Consider the following 16,535-nt stretch of genomic DNA (forward strand, 5'->3'; position numbering starts at 1 on the left):
TTCCATCCGCTGGCTCACTCCCCAAATGAGTGCAGTAGCCGGGCTGAGCCGATCCAAAGCCAGCCGGGCTGAGCCGATCCAAAGCCAGCCGGGAGCTTCTGCCAGGTCTCCTAGTTGTGTGCAGGGGCCAAGCACTTGGGCCATCTTCTGCTTTGCTAGGCACATCAGCAGGAAGCTGGATTGTAAGTGTGACAGCTAGGATTTGAACTGATGCCTCCATATGGGATGCTGATCCTGTACCTGGAGGCTTAATCCACTGTGCCACAGTGCTGGCCCCAGGATCCACTTTCTAATAGTAATAATAAACTAAAAAGTAAATGTAAAACTCACTTGGTTGTATTTTATAAAAGTTAGTAACTGGTATGACAGATCTTGTATTAGTATTAATGAAGGTGCAATGCTTGGGGTTTTTTGAATGAAGCACCCCAGGTCTTTGCTTTCCCAGCCTGGGCTCTCCCGGGGTTCTACGCCACCAGCATGTACTGTTTGGGAATGCAGTTCTGGAGGCAGGACTCCCTTCATTTGCATTAGTGTCATCCGTTCACATTCTGACGTGTGTCTGGGAAGTTCTGAGCATGTGGGCAGCAGGCAATCGTGCTTGAATGGCAGCCCAGCAGGTGGAGGGTCGAGGAATGGGTCCGTTCCAAGGTCAGTGTTCTTCAGTGATGCTCCGAGAACTCTGAATAACGAGGTCATTTATATTTTATTTGAAGGGCACAGGTTTTGGAGAGAGAGAGAGGAAGAGCTTCCATCTCCTGGTTCACTCCCCAAACAGCCACAGCGGCCAGAACTGAGCTGATCTGAAGCCAGGAGGCAGAAGCTTCTTCCAGGTCTCCCATGGGGGTGCAGGGTCCCAGCTTGGGCTGTCCTCTGCTGCTTTCCCAAGCCATAAGCAGGGAGTGAGATCAGAAGCAGAAGAGGTGGGACACAAACTGGCACCCACATGGGATGCCGACGCCGTGGGGCGGATTAATAAGTTGTGCCGCCATGCCAACCCAGAACACACTCTCTCTCTTAAAGATTTATTTATTTTTATTGGAGAGCCAGAGAGAGAAGGTTTTCTATCCACTGGTTCACTCCCCAAATGGTCACAACAGTCACCAAAGCTGAGCTGATCTGATACCAGGAGCCTGGAGCCTCCTCTGGGCTTCCCATGTGGCTGGAGGGCCCCAAGGACACAGGCCGTCCTCCACTGCTTTCCCAGGCCACAAGCAGGGAGCTGGATGGGAAGTGGAGCAGCTGAGGTTAGAACTGGCGCCCATATGGGATGCCCCTGCCACAGGGTGGTGGATTAGTTTGTTGATCCACAGTGCCAGACTCCAGATTCATATCTCATTCCCATTCTCTTTCTCAGAATGCTGAGTCCATTTGAGGGGGTTTCCCTCTCACGAGCTGATCCTCTTCAAAACACCCTGACTTCCCACGTCCCATGCGGGGGTCACAACTTCAGCCGAGGGACGCAGCGGGGGACGTGGCGCATGCCTGTGCTGCTGGCTTCTGAGTCTCATTTTCAGTCCGTTTCTCTGCTGAGCTCCCAGCCAGATCTCCGTCTGCCTGCTCAGGGCACAGTTGGAAGGGGGATGTTCAGTCTTACCGTTCCTTCTGGTCTCCATCTTTTTGAAATGGTTTCCCCACATCAGGCCTGGCTTTGGGGTCCCTAGTCTGTTGTGCTGAGTTTCACTGCACAGTCACTCAAGAGTTGGTGCTTCCTGCCTGGGTTTGGGGGCAGAAGTTCAAGAAAAGGGACTGGCCTGGGTGTGCTGGACGCTCTGTAAAGCCTGCTTTGATTGGCATTAGGTCCATCATAGTGCTGTGTGATTGCGTTTCCTCAACCCAGAGTTGGTGGACATGGAAGGAAATATTTGTTTTTACTTAAACCTGTGCCAAACTGAATGACTCATGTGTTGCTGTGCTTTGTAGTTAATCTGTGCAGCTTCCAGCATGCTGCTAGCATGAGTTGGAGCCCTACTCATGTCGGCAATCCAAGATCCGAATGTTCAGGAAGGACAGACAGTTCCCAGGAGGGTTTCTTGCCTACCCGCTAGTGTGAGGCCACACACCGAGCTAGCCTGCGCACCGAGCCATAGCGGCAGCATGTTCAAGGTTCAGTAAGTGGCAAAATGCTAGCATCTGGCTATGCTCGGGTTAGTGGTACACATTCAGCCAGTGTCGACATGCATTAACTGTCCTTTCCTTTGAATTGTCAAGTACAGTAAATTAAAATTAGTGTCGTCTTAAGGGTAAACCATCCTGTTTTAATGCTGTAATATTTTCATTAGCTGGTGAGGTCTAGACAAAGTACAGTTTTGCAATTAGCTGATAAGTTTTTCTCTAGGGGTTTGTGTTACGGCACTGCACGTCAAGCTGCCTGTGCCTTCTAGTCTCCCGCTAGTGGCCTGGGAAAGCGATGGGATGTGGCCCAAGACTTGGGGACCCTTCGCTCAAGTGGGAGGCCCAGAGGGAGCTCCAGGCCCCTGGTTGAGCTGGGCAGAAGCCTGGTTGTTGCAGCTGTTTGAAGAGGGAACGTGTGGGTGGAAGGTCTCTCCCTGTCTCCTTGCCTTCCTCCTGATACTCTGCCTTTCAAACTATTTTTTTTTTTAAAGTTTCTCTATAAATTATTTTTGGCTTGAATTGATGCAGTTATCTCTTCTGCTCGGGTGGAAAAGGCTAATGCCGAACACTGCGCGCCGAGGGGGTGGCTGACGCCCTGCGCCTTGGGAGCCGTGACCAGAGTTGAGTCCTGGGAAAGTTACCAGGGAGCTGCTGGACGCTGACCGCCTGTTGCTGTGTCCCTGCAGGTACACGGACTGTATCGCACAACAGGTGCTAGTTTTGAGAAGGCCCAACAAGAGTTTGCAACAGGTGTGATGTCCAACAAGACCGTGCAGACCGCGGCCGCCAACGCAGCCTCCAGCGCCGCACAGAGCGCGTTCAAGGGCAACCCCATGTAGAAGCCTTCCAGCAACACACCTCTACCTTCTGACTGTACTTCTCCAGTTACTGTATTCCACAAATACTTTTATGTTCACGACACACAGTATACACAGCATGGATATTTCCTGTTCACCTGTGCATGGGCTAAAACCCGAAAAACCTCCTTGTTTTACTACTTTACCTGGTAGCTTCTTAAAACCTCAGTGCCCCTTGCAGAAAAAAAAAAAATTTACATGCTAAATAAATAAATATTCTCCATGTTTTTTGGGGGATGATGTTCAGCAAATTATTTCAGTGGTGACACACTGAAATGAATATGGTCCTAATAATTACAGCTGCATTTGGCACACTGCACTGGCGCCTCCGAGGTCGGGAGAGGCCGAGGCGAGCCGCAGCGGTGCCGTGTCGAGCCGCTCTCCCCACGTGCAGCGGGGGGACTGGCTTGTGTTCGCAGTCACGGTCAGCAGTGAAGGGCCCGTGCACTGCGTCACAGATAATGTAAATTCTGACCTTCTTAACCTTTGCTTTTTCTTTTTTGAGTAGTTGATATTTTGATAACAACCCTTAGTCTTGCATGGGCGCCATGTTTATTGAATTATAAGAATTCGTATTTTGAGTTCTGTACTGTTTACGGTTGTGGGGTTCAGGGATTCTTTATGGAATCACAGACATGATTTTCTGTAATAGTTTCTTTTCAGTACACATTTATTGGGGTGCAATATGAAAATTTAATATAATATGCGATGCATTATCCAGAGGAGAAGATGACTGATACAACAGAATGTAGTGATAATGGCTCTTTATTTATGTTTTCCGTAATTTTCAGTATTCATACAGTAAAATGCTACTCTATGGAATCTGTGGTATGGTCTTGTGACTATCCTTTGGTTCAACTGGAATTGTGTTGTAACAGAGGAATTAAAGGCCAGTCTAACCTTTGTCTAAGACAACACAGTATTTAAGGAATTTTTCTTGTAGCCTGTTATTTCTCAGTGGCATTCAATATAAAGAGACCCCAGTGTTTCTCCTGTAGTTGAATCCCCAGTACACTGAGGTCCTCCTTGAGACAGTGAACCCATTTATGATCTCGAGCAGTAGAGGTGAAGCCTTCAACTTGTGCAAATTCAGTTAACGGTTTTAATTAGGAAGACAGAAGCATGAGGATCCCACAGAACTTCACCCTCACGGTATGCTTGGGGCCCGGCCCGGCATCCTGCTCAGATACCGACTGGATGCTTCAAAGCCCAGGTCATGTCGCTGAGTTTCAGATGTCTTCAGCTGCAGACCGCAGCGCGATGGGCAGTGGCTTGTCTGGATTTGGAGTAAGGAGAGTCTTGGGGCATACTGAGGCCTTGATGCTGTTTTAAGGAATCAGTTGGACGTATGTGGCCGGCTCGATCCCTGCGGGGAGGACCGGTGCTGACTGTGCGGGGGTGTGGGGGTTGGTTCTGCCCCACGTGGGCCAGGCTTTGTTAGTGACCAAGGCAGAGACTTCTGTTCTGAAGCAAATGGGGCTCAGCAAGTTTAAAGCTGATTTATGAATGCTTCTGTCTGTGGTGGTCTGCGCCTACATTCTCACCCTTTCTTTGTTGTGCTAGGCCGGGTACAGCTTCATGGCGTGCCCGGCCAGAAGGTGTGGCAGCACACACACCCACCAACAGCTCACGTCCCAGACCTGGTTTTGTTTTTCTGTAAGCAACTAGAGAAGGATGTAGGAGAGACTTTTGAAGTAGAATGTTTTCATTTTTTAATTATGTAGACATATCCAAGGGTAGCGTTACTTAATAGTGAAGAATCATTACCATGGCTAACATTTTTATGTAGTTGGGGATGTGTTGTTAAAGTTGTGTGCGTTACTAGAAGTTTGAGAGAGCAAATTATGTGTTTATTTTTTTTAGAATGTCAGTGTGCATTAAAAAGATGGCAGTGGTTGCAGTTGGATCAGGTGTAAATGCAGCTTTAAATTCTTAGATGAACTGTCCGCACTGGTCGCTGTTCCTGCAGTGACAGACTGGCACCGTCTGTGCTGTGCGTTGGGCAAAGGGCCCGGCTGCGCTGTGCTCCAGTGGTGTGTGCACGAAGCACCCAGGCGGGCTTCGGTTTGCTGCGTGAGATCATGGCTACTTCACTGACCTGTCAGCTGATCTGTGAACACTGGAAAGTCATTGCTCAGTGATCTGTAATCTGGGTCTGGGTTATCTCTCTAGGATGTCTGTGTATTTTGTCGGTAACACTGCACTGCCGTCATGGCAACTGTCACATTTCTATATGGATGCCCTTCATCTGTCCCTCCACTGTTGCATGTGGTCAGTGATTTGGAAGTTTTGTATATTTATTGTATTCACAGAGTGTCATCAAATAAAATGCTGTTTCCTGGGTGTGTGTCTGTGATTTAAAGACTATATTCAGAGCGACACTAGGTGTGATTCAGAGGCAGAGGTTATGCTGATGGCTTGCCATCCAGAACAGCTTTACATTTAACTTTAAAAACACAATCTCTGTATAATTCTGTCCTGTGTAAACAAAGAAATGTGAAAATGAAGTTTAAAACTCAGTAACGCAGGATAAGTTCTGTTGCATTGGAGCTTTCTAAGCAGCAGGATGGGGCTTCGCTCATCGTTTTGACCATTGTAAGCTAAAACTAAAGATTATTTTGAAGTTATATTAGAAACAGGAAGCCGTCTCATGGCTCAGATTCCTCTCTTGTGTGTTGGAAAGGGCTCCTGTGGTCCTGGCGTCCTGTCGATTGAGTGGAACCTGTGTTCTTTCTCCTAACTGCCGCCCATCGCCGTGGAGATACTGATTAAAGTCCAATCGGTAGTGTTGAGCTTTAGAGCTGGCCAGCTAAAGAAGTTGTCAAAAAAAATGTGATCTCAGATAATAGTCATCATGTGTCTTATTTTAAAAAATACTTGTTATATTAAAAATATAATGGTATTTGTTTTCCCCGAGTGCTGTCTAGAAAAAGTGAATTGGGACTCTCCTACCTAATTCATTTATGATAATGTTTGATTTACATCTTAAGAGGATTTCTGTTTCTGTCGTCATTTGTAACAGCCTAAAGCTTTTCTGTTCATTATTATATATTCTGGAAATATTAGTGTTAACAGCTGGTTCTCTATATTGACAAAAGCTGCATTTTGCACAATTATAGTAGAGTTTGTTAAGTTTTGGGCATTTTTTTTTCATAAGATGTGCAGCTTAACATTACCACGAATGTTGTAACACCCTTTCCTTATATCTCCTTTCATTCTTTTCCTTAAGGAAAATGTTTAGAGGAGTTTCTTAGTTCACATGTCTACATCCCGTGGAGGCAAAATTATAGCGGTTAATTTAATCACAGTTGAAAGTGTTTTAAAATAGAAAACCACTTTCTTTAGTAGATTTTTCAAATAACATGGTATAAATTTATTTAGAGTAGAATATATTGTAGTAGAATAATATATTTGAAAATATTTGGGTTGTCTTTAATACTTTATAATTGAACTGCGAAGTTGTATCCCAATGGGCTAAATATTATGGAATGTGAAATATCCACACTAGAATTTAGAGCATGTTTTATAAAACAGCATGCTTAGTACATTGGTGAATTTTTAATAATTTTTCATTAATTGAAAGTATGAACTAGAGGGAGAGAAAATGAAGACGCAGGAGAGTGCGCCTGGTTTTCCGGCTCATTCTCCAGAGTCCGCGGTGGCTGGAGTTCGGCCAGCCGGAAGCTGCAAGCTGGGCCCTTCCCTGGCTCTGCCATGTGGGAGGTGGGGACCTCAGCAGGCCAGCCCCCCAGCTGCCTCCCAGTCACATGTCCCGCAGGAAGTGGGGTCTGCAGTCGGGCTGAGGTGGATGGAGGACTACGTGTAAGTTTTATCTGAGTGCTTTATTGCCACGTGTGCAGCACCGGGATGACATCTGTGGGTGCAGGCAGGAGGCCTTGTCTGCCCAGCCCTCCGTCCGTGCCGATTGTGTGTGTTCACTGAAGGTTGTGTTATCAGAGAGACAAAGCCTGTTCATGTTTTCCGATGGGAGGAGAACATGGGAGTGGCCTTATCAGAGTGCCGTGCTGTGCTTTGTGTTCATCCAAAGGCAGGTCCCACTGTCCTGCTCTCCCCTCCTGGAAGGACACGCTGGTAAGGCTGATGCTCGGACACCAGGACCCAGTTACTCTTACCTTACAGGCGGCTGCTCTCCTGCCCCCTGAGTTCAGGTCTGCACCGGGAGGATTCTCACTGGTCCAATCACACCAGGCAAGTAGTACTTCCTAACTCTTGAGTTGTTACAATGTCTAAGTAAGTAGAAACATTAGAATTCCTTCTCTTGGTTTTTAGAATAATTTTTGAGTATAGCAGTTGCTGTTGACATGTGTTTGGGGCTGGTGTGTGTGGCTGGGGGTGGATTCTTCCCTGGTTTCTTGGAGCTTCTCGAAGTATTCTAGTTTCTTTACCCAGGAACTGAGCTCCCTGGGCATACACAGCCCTCAGGGTTGTTCTCTAGAGTGAAAGCGATAGTTACCTACTGTGGCATTGTATCTTAATGATCTGATAGTTTGGGAAAAAAAAATTTTTTTAAGATTTATTTATTTTTATTGGAAAGTCAACTATATAGAGAGGAGGAGAGACAGAGAGGAAGATCTTCCCTCTGCTGATTTACTCCCCAAGTGGCCTCGAAGGCCAGAACTGAGCCAATTAGAAGCCAGGAGCCAGGACCTTCCTCCAGGTCCCTCACGTGGGCGCAGGGTTCCAAGGCTTTGGGCTGTCCTCAACTGCTTCCCAGGCCACAAGGGCCAGAAGCAGGGAGCTAGATAGGAAGTGGGGCCACTGGGATATAAACTGGTGCCCATATAGGATCCTGGCACATAAAAGGTGAGGACTTCAGCCACTAGGCTACTGCACTAGGCCCTATTTATTTATTTGAAATGCAGAGTGACACACAGATTTCAGTCTGCTGGTTCACTCCCCAAATGGCTACAGTGCCTAGAGCCTGCACCCATCTTGTCACCCATCCAACGCCCATCACTTGCTTCCAGAGCCTTCTTGGCTTCTGGTACTTTCCACTGGAGAATTTAAGTTAACAAAGCAGTTTGTTTTTCTCCGCTTATGACCTGTGTATGGAGCTTCTTATTGCTGGATGTACTTGTCCGATACTTGCCAGCTTTGTTCAAGTTTCTGTCGTTACACATCATTTGCCAAGGGATCTGTGGGTGAACTCTAGGCCTGGCCTTTGCTTGGTTCCTCAGGACAAGGGGGTGTGGTCCCAGGGGACCGCGGATATGGCTGCCAGGTGCTTGGGCTGTCCAGGAAGATGGCACCCTGGCGTCTCCCCCAGCCCTGTGGAAGGACTGCCACCTCACGTGACCAGTCCGTGTTCCTGTCCAGGGACATCTTACGCCAGGAGGTGAGTTTTCTGAGGACTGAGGGTTCTCGTTTCTTGGGGACTCACCTAACAAGATCTGTTCGTTTTGTTTCTGCTAGATGAGCCCGTGCGTCTGCCGCCCTCACAGGGCTCTGTCCACAGGAATGAGGACGCAGCGTCTGCTGTGATGGGACAGACGTGCTGGCACAGGGAGCCGTCCATTGCGTCTCCTGCTGGAGTCAGGCTGGTTTGCACAGGTTACGCCACCCACACAGAATGAGACTTCTGAAAGCAGCTCTTCCGCGGCACCCCGAGAATTCTAACTATAGTAACAGCTTTTACTGAGTACTTGGCACACTGGAGGTGGCACCACGTGCTTTCCGTACAGCATGCCAACTTGCCGGTGTCCTTTCTGTGACTGACCGTGGGGTTCCTCAGTGCATGCTGGTGGTGCTGAAGGAGCGTCTGAGACAGACCCCATGACTGTACCACTGCCCTGCCTTCCCACGTTCCCTTCCGTCCACCTGCACTCCCAGTGAGTCGTGTCCATCCTCTAGGAAGACGAACAGGACACCCACAGCCAGGGAGCAGTTACAGTGTGTGCCAGGCTTGACTGCCCTCTCCAGGTAAGGACCTGCCCCCTCCCCCTCCGCAGTGGTCACTCCCTTGGTGTCACTGGCATTTGTGTGTGTGTGTGTGTGTGTGCGCGCACACATCTGTGTGTATAGGGAACTTAAGGCGCAGATGTTAAATATGCAAGATAAAGCTGGGGCGAGCTGGTGACATCATAGGCTAATTCTTTGCCTGCCAGTGCCAGCATCCCCATAGGCACTGGTTCATATCCTGGTGTTCCACCTCTGATCCAGTGCTGTGCTTATGACCTGGGGAAGCAGCAGAGGAAGTGCTTGGGTCCTGGCACCCATGTGGAGACCTGGAAGAAGCTCCTGGTTCCTGGTTCCAGATCAGCTCAGCTCTGGCCTTTGTGGCCATTTGGGCAGTGAGCCAGCAGATGGCGGCAGATCTCTCATTCCCTTGTCTCTCTGAAACTCTTTTCAAGAAAAAAAAAAAAAAAAATATATATATATATATATATATATATTTAATTACACAGAGGGAGAGACAGGAAGAGACCTTCCTTCTGCTGGTCATTCCCTCATGGCCAGAGTTGGCCAAGCGGAAGCCAGGGGCATGAAGCTCCATCCAGGTCTCCGACGCCCCAGGCCTGCCCCTGGCCGGCTGGTCATCTTCTGCTTTGAGAGAAGAGACTGTCTTTCAGTGAATGTTTTCTCCCTTATATGAGTAGTGCTTAGGAGGTTTATTTTTTTGTTTTGTTTTTACGCTTTACAATTCTATTACTGTTTTTCTCAGGAAGAAATACACTCACTCAGATGTTACGGATAACCTTGGGTGGAGCTGTATGTATGTAGCAGGGTAGTTGGGAATATAGGGTAGTCCTGAATATCTATCAAATACTCCTGTCCTACTGAAGCCATGAGACTCAGGCTTGAGAGGGATTTTTGCCAGACTTTGTTTAATTCAGATTGGGGGAGGGGGGAACACATTGAAAATACGTGTACACAGCAAGCTGGTCAATGCTAGACAAACAATGTATTAGTTTACAATGTAATAGGAAAACCACAAACGTGAAGGCTCAAGCCGAGTCCGTCAGCTGCAAATGCACTTTACCATTTGGCTCAAGTGGTGCCGTGTGCCCGCAGAGCACCTCACAACCCCCCGGCCTTGGCAGGAGTTTCACCACAGTCTCGGGAGAAATCCCAGTCGTCCCTTGAAGCCTTGGGGCCCTCGGGCCCCAACGCAGGCTGGGTTTCCAGTGGCCACGCGTTATTGCACAGAGAGGTCTGTTCTCAGTCAGACTGGTAAGGCTACGCAGGTGAGATCAGCCCTTGATAGTGGTCTAGTGCCAGCCTGGTACAGAAGCACGGTAAGACTACGGCCACTACTAGTTATCACACTAACAGAAAAGCTTCACATTCCACACAAAGACCAGCATCCGCTGGGCCCGCTGGGCTGGCTCTACCTTTCACATAAGTCTAAGTGATTGTTTTAATCTAGACCTAGGAGGAAAGATTTCACACCAGCCTTTTCTTCACATAAGGTTTGTGTAGCATTGTCTTAGGAGTAGCCATGAAGGCAGAAATGTTTAACTCTTCTTTGCCAAAACATCTGTTTTGACGCCTGTCCAGTTTCAAAAAAGAAAACAAAAGCCCATACATACACTTGTTATTGCACATCTTTCACACAGACTTGTGTATGTATAATATACATATCTTAAAAACATGCTGCACTTTACAGAATGTGTGTTTAAGATCACGACGCCACAGATGTTTGGAAATGACAAAATCCTTACCCAACAAGGGTAACATTGTTGAGTAGCACACAGGTTTGAAGAACCCACAGAGCAGCAGGTACACGCGGCTGCCTGTGGGCTTGCGGAGGGGGCCGGCCCAGACCGTCCTGAACCTCCATGCCTGCAAGATCCAGCCTTTAGCGCAGGCGGCAGGAAAGGGCTTCTCGTGGAAAAATGGGTGTGGGGAGGATGCTTCTCAAATTGTTGTGCTTCCAGCAATCCAGACGCACCTGGCAGACGGCCTGAAGGCTTCAGACGACCAGCACCGGCCCCTCAGTCCGTCGGGCAGCCATCAGATCTGTGCTCCGCCACAGGTCAGTGTCCAGGTGGATCTCGGGGGTTGGAGCTCTGTATGTGTGCGGCTTCAGATCAGCAGCTGTCTGTCCCTGCTGGAGGGGGCTGTGTTCACTGGTGAAGCAGGTAAGGGGCAGGCTGCCTCGGGGGGATGCAGGGGGAACCAAGATGGCAGAGTTAGTGTGAGGAATGGACTCTTAGAACCTTCTGAGGAGGAAGAATGATTCTATCAACATCTGCATGACAAAGGGAACAGCTTTCGATGAGCGCAGCTATGCTGGCACAGGGGACAGCACCTGGTTCCCCTGTGCCTGTACCCACCTACCTACCTGTGGCGGGCTTACCCCCGGGGGCCTCAGTGTTGCTGGCATTTGAGAAGACCAAGTCCTCAAGGCCTGGCTCATCTCTGCCCACCTTCTCACCCCTCTGCCTTTCGGCCAGCAGAGAGGAAAAGGCAGCAGCTGGGCCTGTCCAGCTGCCCTGCTGGGGCTCTACGGAAAGCAGGGACTGTTGTGCACCAAGGGCTAGGTCTGGCTTCCTGGAGTTTTGACAGGATGGCTCATGGTCAGTGCGGGCCAACCTGTGAAAACCTCATGAGTGTTGTGTGCCTGGCCCATGGAAGGTGTTCAAAATTTCTGGTTTGATTTCAAAGCAAAGATCCCAGGTGAGCACATTCACAAACCTGGGAGCTGTCCTACCCCTGGGAATGGTGGCGGGGGCCTGGTGCTGGCTGGAGCTGTCCCGGAGGGCTTGCCTGCTGACACACATTGCTGGCAGCGTCACTCTGAACTCCCCTCATCTAACCCATTACGAAGCCACCTGCAACACCACAGTGCCATGAGTCTCTCTGGGAAGGGGACAGGGGTCGGCTTGCAGAGCCTGCAGCCTCAGTTGGAGACACAGAACTCCCTGACTGCTGCCAGGGATATAGCCTCCCCACTCGCCCCTCCCTCAGAGCATTGGAGCAGCGCCATCCTCCGGCTTGCAGTCTGTCCCTAGGCTGGGGAAGGGGAAGATGTTTCCATGGCAGGCAGAACCCAGCCCGGAGCCCAGAAGAACCAACGTGCTTCTGATGTGAGAGGAGGGTGGGCTGGGCGCTTCCTTCATCAGACCGGCACCTTCCTTCCCATATGGCACCACAGGTTCCTAGTCCTTCTGTGAAAGGGACAGGCGAGGGCTGAGTTGATCCGGCGAGCACTGGTGAGTGCCACGAGCGTCCACACGTCCCATGCCAGTGAGCGTGCCGTCTGCCCTCACAGAACTTCGCAGGGAGAAACCACCAACCACACACTGCACCCTGGAGTAGAGAGGCCCACGACTGGGAGCAGCCCCGACAGGCTCCCATCCCTGTCCTTCGCCACGTGGCCCTCGTGTCCAGTGTCCTTGCGGCTGTGGCAGGTACAGACTGGCTCTCCGCTAGATGCCAAGGTTCCAGAAAAGCGTGAGCGCCCCACGCCCGCCGGCCTACAGCAGGCAGATGAGGTTTTTGCCCTCCTCTATCTCCTCCTGCACCTTGTCACTGGAGGTGGCGATCTCTGCCTGCGCGGAGAACACGGCGCACACGAAGGTCAGCACGGTGCCGCCGATGGCCGTGTAGAAGGCCCAGCCCAGGGAGCAGTCCCCGGGTTTGTAGGCAGACGCGTAAGGTCCGCAGTAGTCTATGGCTTTCTGGCAGCCCCAGCCAGCGGGGTAGAGGATCAAGCCGAGGATCAGGAAGAGGCCTGCGGGGCAGAAGAGACAGCAGGTGAGACCCCACACTCTGCAGCCAGATGCACCCATACACCCCCAGACCAGGATGGGCTCTGCCCTCCCTGGCCCAGCACCTGTGCTGATGGTGGCCCTGCTCTCCTGCATTGAGCATGAATTCAGGCCACTGGAGGGTGGCCCCTGCAGGAGGGCAGATCTTAGCCCATCAGCACTTCATGCCCAGGAGCCTGTGGTGTGCTGGGAGCAGAGACACCTCCATATTGTGTTTAGAAAGAACTTGCAAACTAGATTTATTTTTATTGGAAAGTCAGATAAATAGAGAGGAGGAGAGACAGAGAAAAATCTTCTCCCTAAATGGCTGCAAGGGTCAGAGTTGTGCCAATCTGAAGCCAGGAACCTCCTCCAGGTCTCCCACGCGGGTGCAGGGTCCCAAGGCTTTGGGCCGTCCTCGACTGCTTTCCCAGGCCACAGCAGGGAGCTGGATGGGAAGCGGAGCTGCCGGGATGAGAACTGGAGCCCATATGGGATCCCAGCATGTGCAAGGTGAGGACTTTAGTCACTAGGCTAGCTCACTGGGCCCTCTGGAAGGTTTTTAAGTGAACCTGGCCTTGAGCACACCCTAAGAAGTGCTGCCCTGTCTTGAAACGTCCTCATGGCTTCGCTGCTCGGGTGTCCTTGAAGGGTGGTGTGTGTGGGGTCCCTGCTGTGCCTGACACAGGCACATTCTGTGCACTGTCAGATACCAGCTATGTGGCAGCCTGGTGTACCTGGCCCTGGCAGCAGAAGCGTCTCCTGAACCCTAGGACCTGAGCTGGCAGGAGCAGCTGGGCCTTGGGGGCCCCGCCCAGCAGGACCTTCTGGGGATGAGGCTGCTGTGGCTTCCCCCAGACAAGGCAGAAGGACACTCTTTCCTGCAAATGATGCGTAATCCACAGGGCCCTATCAAAGCTAGAAAGCCCTGTTTCTTGCATGCCCTGGGATGGTCCTCCCCGTCCTCCCCATCTCATGACAACCTTGCCCCTGAGCTCTGTGTCTCTCCAGCTCTCACAGACATTGTCTGGGCTCAGCAGCTCTTAACGCCCTCTACAGCAGCCTTCCCTTCCACTTTGGGGAGCACACAACAGAAACTTGGGGTGCACAAGGTGAGGAGAAGGCTTTGGGCATCATCTAAGGAGCATTCTAGAGAGTAAAGCCTCACCAAGACAGCCATCCGGGAGAGGGGAGTTAGTGGCACGGCTCTCTAAGCACACGTGTGGCCTGGGAACCGCCTGCACCCCTCCGAGCCCCTAGCACAGCCCGTGTGGGAGTGGAGGGCCTGCGTGTGACCACGGGAAGATTCAGGCCTCCAGCTAGGAAAGGAGTGTCCTTTCCCCGGACACTATGTCCACACCACAGGCCCGCCCTCCAGCCACGACAGGAGACCGTCCTAGCTGCACGGATGCCTGTTCCCTATGGCCCAGCCGAACGCTGGTCATCTCTCAGCCTGGAGCTTTGTGCTTTCTGTGGTGAGGCCAGCACCTGGCACACACTGAATGGCAGTGCCACCTGCTTCATAGTGCCATACTGAGCTACAGTTCCCATGAGTGCAGTAGAGAGCAGCTGGCACTGCCAGTCACCAGGAGCAACATGCACAGCACTGAGTGGCCAAGTCGGACACTCCAGGAGCCACCCCTCCCCTCTCTGCATCACAGCTCTGTGAGCGCGGTGCTGCAGACAGGCCCTGGGGAGTGCGGCAGGAAGTGAGCTCAGGACTGCACCTTGAGCCTGTGCTACCCGACCAGATGGGGCCCAGCAATGGGACAGAACCCACCCATGGTGGGACAGTGCATTTACTGCTGTTGCCCTCACACGTGCCAAGTGTGCACCTGTGAGCTGTGCAGGGCTCAGTGACTGCCACGAATGCCCAAGCTCCACCTCTGGACCCCCTTCCTGGCTGCATGCCTGCTGTACACCAACCTGGGTCTGGGGATCGGACGCTACATCAGGCTGCCGTCTCATGCCCACTGTCCATCCCACCCACCAGGGCCTGGGGATCGGACGCTGCATCAGGCTGCCGTCTCATGCCCACTCTCCATCCCATCCACCAGGGCCTGGGGATCGGACAGAGTCAGGCTGCCGTCTCATGCCCACTCTCCATTCCACCCACCAGGGCCTGGGGATCGGACACAGAGTCAGGCTGCCGTCTCATGCCCACTCTTCATCCCATCCACCAGGGCCTGGGGATTGGACGTTGCATCAGGCTGCCGTCTCATGCCCACTCTCCATCCCATCCACCAGGGCCTGGGGATCGGACGCTGCATCAGACTGCCTGAGTTTTGAACTCCAGGTCTGCAGAGCCAGCAGCCTGCTTGACCTGCACTTGCACGTGTACGGAAGTATCTGGAAGTCGCGTATTTCCATTTCCCACTTGCAGCCTGTTCTTCACTCTGACCTCATCTCAGTGTGTGGGAGTTCAATTCTGACACCATTTGACTCCTGTCTGAGCTCAAGGACTCCGTGAGAAGCTGATGGTACAGTGTGAATACTGGATGACAACCAGGTTGGAGCTGGTGGACAGAGGCCTCCTTCCACATCCCCCTGTGAGACGGCTGATGGCTGGCCAGTAGCTGCCCCTGGCTGAGGCCCACACACCTTCCCCAGCCCTATTGTCTCGCTTTGCCTGCAGCACGGTCAGTGTTGGGACACATCCCAGCAAAGCCGACTTGTCTAGTTTGATGAGGGGGTTTTACCTCGCCCTCCTGTCAAGCAGGTGCTTGTTACACTGCAAGTACAAGAGCTTCTAGAATGCTTCCTCCAGAAACTTCATGGTAGCACACTAGATGACACACAGCAGTGTTCTTGGACCGCAGTCAAAACCTACCAGTTGATTCTGGAAACACCAGGCTCAGGGCTATGAATTTCCCAGGTAGGGAGTGCATCTTGTGACCCCTGGGGTCTCTAGGTACCATTAACCCAGCGGGCACTGCTGGCTCCACCTTCCCTGAGGTTGGCTGCAAGAGCTTGGCACACATAGGCCACTCTGCATCAGCACTGTGGACACACAGGGCTACCTAGCTAATTCTTACAAGATCCCCACCCTGGGAATGGCTGCGTTGCCTTACTTTGCCAACTTTCAGATCTGCCTGGGGATGAGGGGTGGGGAGGCACAAGCCACCTTGGAGGGGCCCAGCCGCTCAGGACCAGGCAGCCCTGCAGTGAGTTCTCGGAGGTGTGCTGCCCTGCTCTTGTGGTGACTTGGAGCCACGCTGTGGGTCCCTAATGTCACAGCAGCAGACTGTCTGGCCGGTGACCATGTGAGCCTGCAATTAAGTGGTTGCCATGGCAAACCACTTTCCCCCTTGCTTGCTTTCACATCTGTAGCTATATCTGGCTCTTCAGGGACTCTGTAGTTGTCTTTGAAAAAGCTGGCAGGGTCTAGATGAGCTCAGACAAACGCCTCCTGGGAGCGCTTGCTCCGGTGGAATCCTGGACGGTCTGTGGGTTCCCCAGGGTCCAGTGTATGAAATGCTGAGGCTGACCGTCTGGAGTGGAATCCCGGAAGGCGCAGACCTGAGCAGGCCTTCACACTGGTGGGCTTCCAGCGACGCCCTGAACAGCAGCGTGGTGCCTCCTCACGACTGAGCAGCCAAGGGAGTTGGGAACCCTGTCCAGACAGAAATCGAGTCCCCCAGGGGTCCCTGCGTCTCCCTGAGGGGGAAGCCTATCCGGGTGGGGGTTCTCTGACACAAGGCAGTCCACAGTCCAAAGGTGTACTCCCATGTGGTCCCGGGGCCTGTGAGAGGCTGACTGCCCACTCACTGTGTTGGGCAGCTGTGCATGGCTCCTGACCTGGCAGTGAATGGGCAGCACGGAGGCGGCAGGACCCCGCGGTGGAAGGAGCTGC

General features: G+C 51.8%; 2 protein-coding genes across 5 annotated transcripts in view; one reads left to right on the top strand and one right to left on the bottom strand.

The window, feature by feature from the left end:
* SCAMP1 (secretory carrier membrane protein 1) overlaps positions 1 to 5,311 on the top strand; it is a 55,819-nt gene extending 50,508 nt beyond the window's left edge. For both annotated transcript variants that reach the window (XM_040985957.1, XM_040985958.1), the window contains one exon: positions 2,799 to 5,311. In XM_040985957.1, coding sequence (XP_040841891.1) covers positions 2,799 to 2,951 — 153 coding nt within the window. In that variant the 3' untranslated portion in view covers positions 2,952 to 5,311. The remainder of the gene's footprint in view (positions 1 to 2,798) is intronic.
* A 4,484-nt stretch (positions 5,312 to 9,795) lies between these two features.
* LHFPL2 (LHFPL tetraspan subfamily member 2) overlaps positions 9,796 to 16,535 on the bottom strand; it is a 57,686-nt gene continuing 50,946 nt past the window's right edge. For all 3 annotated transcript variants that reach the window (XM_040985961.1, XM_040985962.1, XM_040985960.1), the window contains one exon: positions 9,796 to 12,666. In XM_040985961.1, the coding sequence (XP_040841895.1) occupies positions 12,410 to 12,666 (257 nt within the window). In that variant the 3' untranslated portion in view covers positions 9,796 to 12,409. The remainder of the gene's footprint in view (positions 12,667 to 16,535) is intronic.

Source organism: Ochotona curzoniae, unplaced genomic scaffold (genome assembly GCF_017591425.1).
Source record: "Ochotona curzoniae isolate NIBS_2020 unplaced genomic scaffold, NIBS_Ocur_1.0 contig_4501, whole genome shotgun sequence".
Taxonomy (NCBI): domain Eukaryota; kingdom Metazoa; phylum Chordata; class Mammalia; order Lagomorpha; family Ochotonidae; genus Ochotona; species Ochotona curzoniae.